We start from the raw sequence: 2,291 nt of genomic DNA, 5'->3' as shown, positions 1-2,291 counted from the left end.
GAAAGAGAAGAACCCCTGGGGTTCCCCTGGGATGGTTTGACTGAGGGCAGCTCTGTGGAAAAGTGGGATCTGGTGAACAGCTTGTGTCCTGCAGCAGTAGCAAAGGCCAACAGCATTCTGGGCTTTGTTAACAGGAGCAAAGCCAGGAAGTTGAGGGATGTGATTATCCCCTTCTTCTTGGCACTTTTGAGACCAAATCTAGATATTGCATCAAGTTTTGAGTTTCTGGTACCTGCAAGACATCCTTAAACTGGAATGAGTTCAGCAAAGAGCCACCAAGATGGTCCTTTCAAATGAGCTAGTGACCTCCCTGTCCTGTCCTTTCAGCTCCTACTATATCACCTGGACCTTGTAATAGCCTTGCAGCTCCTCACATAACATATAGCTTGGAGTTAGGAAGATTCTTGTCATGGTTTTTGCTTGAAAACAAATCTGATTTTATAAGTTTAATGTTTTAATTTCTTCAGGAACTGCAGGAAGAAAATTGGAAATTCTGAGGGCTGTTACAGAAATACGTATCCTTGTACTTGCTGTATCTGATTTACTTATTTTATTACGATGTTTTTACATTTACAAAATTGTAGTGTTTAATTTGTAGACATAGGAATTCATGCATTGCATGGTAATAGTTGTGATTTGTAATGTGATGCTGGAAATGAAATGGTGAACAGGTATTTATCCTTTGGCCTTCCAAAGCTGGAATGAAAATAGGGCAACTTATAGATCATTTATTGCTAAGAAAATTTATTCTTATTTCAAACATTCAAATTTTCTATTCAAAACTTTATTTTAAAATTATTTAATTGGTTAACTTTTTGTAACTTTTTACAAGCCTGTGAAATATTGTTGTATATGTTACAAGTTTGCATTTAAATTGCAAGAAATAAATGCACTTGCAGTTCTAAAATAAATTTCATCATTTTCACTCAAGTGTTTTAAATTCCTTAATGCTGTCAAGCAACTCAGTTTAGAAGTATTTTTAAGGAGTTCCCATATTTTAACTATGCACAGTCTAAAGCTTTGGATGATGTAAGTATGGAACATTAGCTGCAGCTGCAAGTAGTACTTTGTAGATAAATTTAAGTGATACTTTGATATTTAGAGCATAAAATGGGTTAGAAAATGGTAATGTATCTAGAGCCTCTTCCTGGAATAGCTGAGCAGGGTTGTGCTTAGCTGGGAGAAGAGACCAGAAGAACTTCAAAACCTGTTGTTCTCAGTTTAAAATACATTTATGTGAAGATGTCAACTATATTTGTATTTGTGCATACAGATTAGGAATATTTTTTGTGTGATTTTCATGGGACTATTAAGAAGAGCAGAACTTTGAAGAAGGTTGTCCTTTTGGAGAAGGGATGTTTGTCCATGCCCTTTTAATCAGCTGTGCTCTTTCTTTAAAACCTAAAACTTACTTGAAAGGAAGCACTTTGAGAAAGATTGTATTATAGGTATTGCAAAGAGGGAGTACAGGTTCCATCAGAGGCTTCAAAAGAGCATTTGGAATTTTTATTCAGCTGTGGGGAAAATCCCAGTGTCATTCACAAACATTTCAAATCATGTTTCTGCTCGAATTTTGTATCCACCAAGTAGTATTTTATAAAGAGAAGATTTTAAGAATGGTGCTTATATGAGCAGAATAATCTTGTATTTTTAGAGGACTAAATATATCAGTGTAGTAATAATTTTTTGTGTCATTTTCCCCTAGACAATGCTTTTGGAATGTATGAGTAGGTGCAATGCATAGCTGTGTTATATTTACTACTTTGCAATTCTTTCCTAGCTTCTATATACAGACAGGAATTTTGTGATTTGTGCTCCCACTGGCTCTGGAAAAACTGTAATGTTTGAGCTAGCTATTACCAGATTACTCATGGATGCTCCACTGCCTTGGTTAAATATTAAAGTTGTTTACAGTAAGTATTATGCAGCTTTAAACATTTTGGTGACAGCAGTAGAAAATGTTGTTCTGAAAATGTGGAGATCTGGAGTGAGTGCATTAATAATACTGAAATTAAATATGTTAAGAAACGGTGACCTATCTTATTCTTTAAAAATATGTTTATTTTTGATACCATTGTCACCATTATTAGTATTTAACAGCATTGTGTCATTGTAGTGCTCAGCATTGCCTATGCAAATAAAAATTAAAAACTCTTGTAAGCAGTTTGTCCTCCAAGAAGGCAAGATGTGCAAGGAAGCAAAGGAAGCTAAAACAAATTGTTAGTGCAGGATTTCTGGCTCTGCCACTATCTTTTGTATGCCTGTCTGTTGCTCTGAGATAAGGATCAAAT

The 2,291-nt window shown here is 35.1% G+C and overlaps 1 protein-coding gene across 1 annotated transcript in view; it reads left to right on the top strand.

Annotated features, from left to right (window-relative positions):
- Positions 1–2,291, top strand: part of HFM1 (HFM1, ATP-dependent DNA helicase homolog (S. cerevisiae)) — a 29,859-nt gene that overhangs the window by 4,156 nt on the left and 23,412 nt on the right. The window contains exons 5-7 of the mRNA XM_009084990.1: positions 468–515; positions 959–1,029; positions 1,781–1,913. Of these exons, the coding sequence (XP_009083238.1) occupies positions 468–515; positions 959–1,029; positions 1,781–1,913 (252 nt within the window). The remainder of the gene's footprint in view (positions 1–467; positions 516–958; positions 1,030–1,780; positions 1,914–2,291) is intronic.

This window comes from Acanthisitta chloris, unplaced genomic scaffold (assembly GCF_000695815.1).
Source record: "Acanthisitta chloris isolate BGI_N310 unplaced genomic scaffold, ASM69581v1 scaffold27921, whole genome shotgun sequence".
Lineage (NCBI taxonomy): Eukaryota > Metazoa > Chordata > Aves > Passeriformes > Acanthisittidae > Acanthisitta > Acanthisitta chloris.
This window is presented reverse-complemented; position numbering and strand designations above follow the sequence as displayed.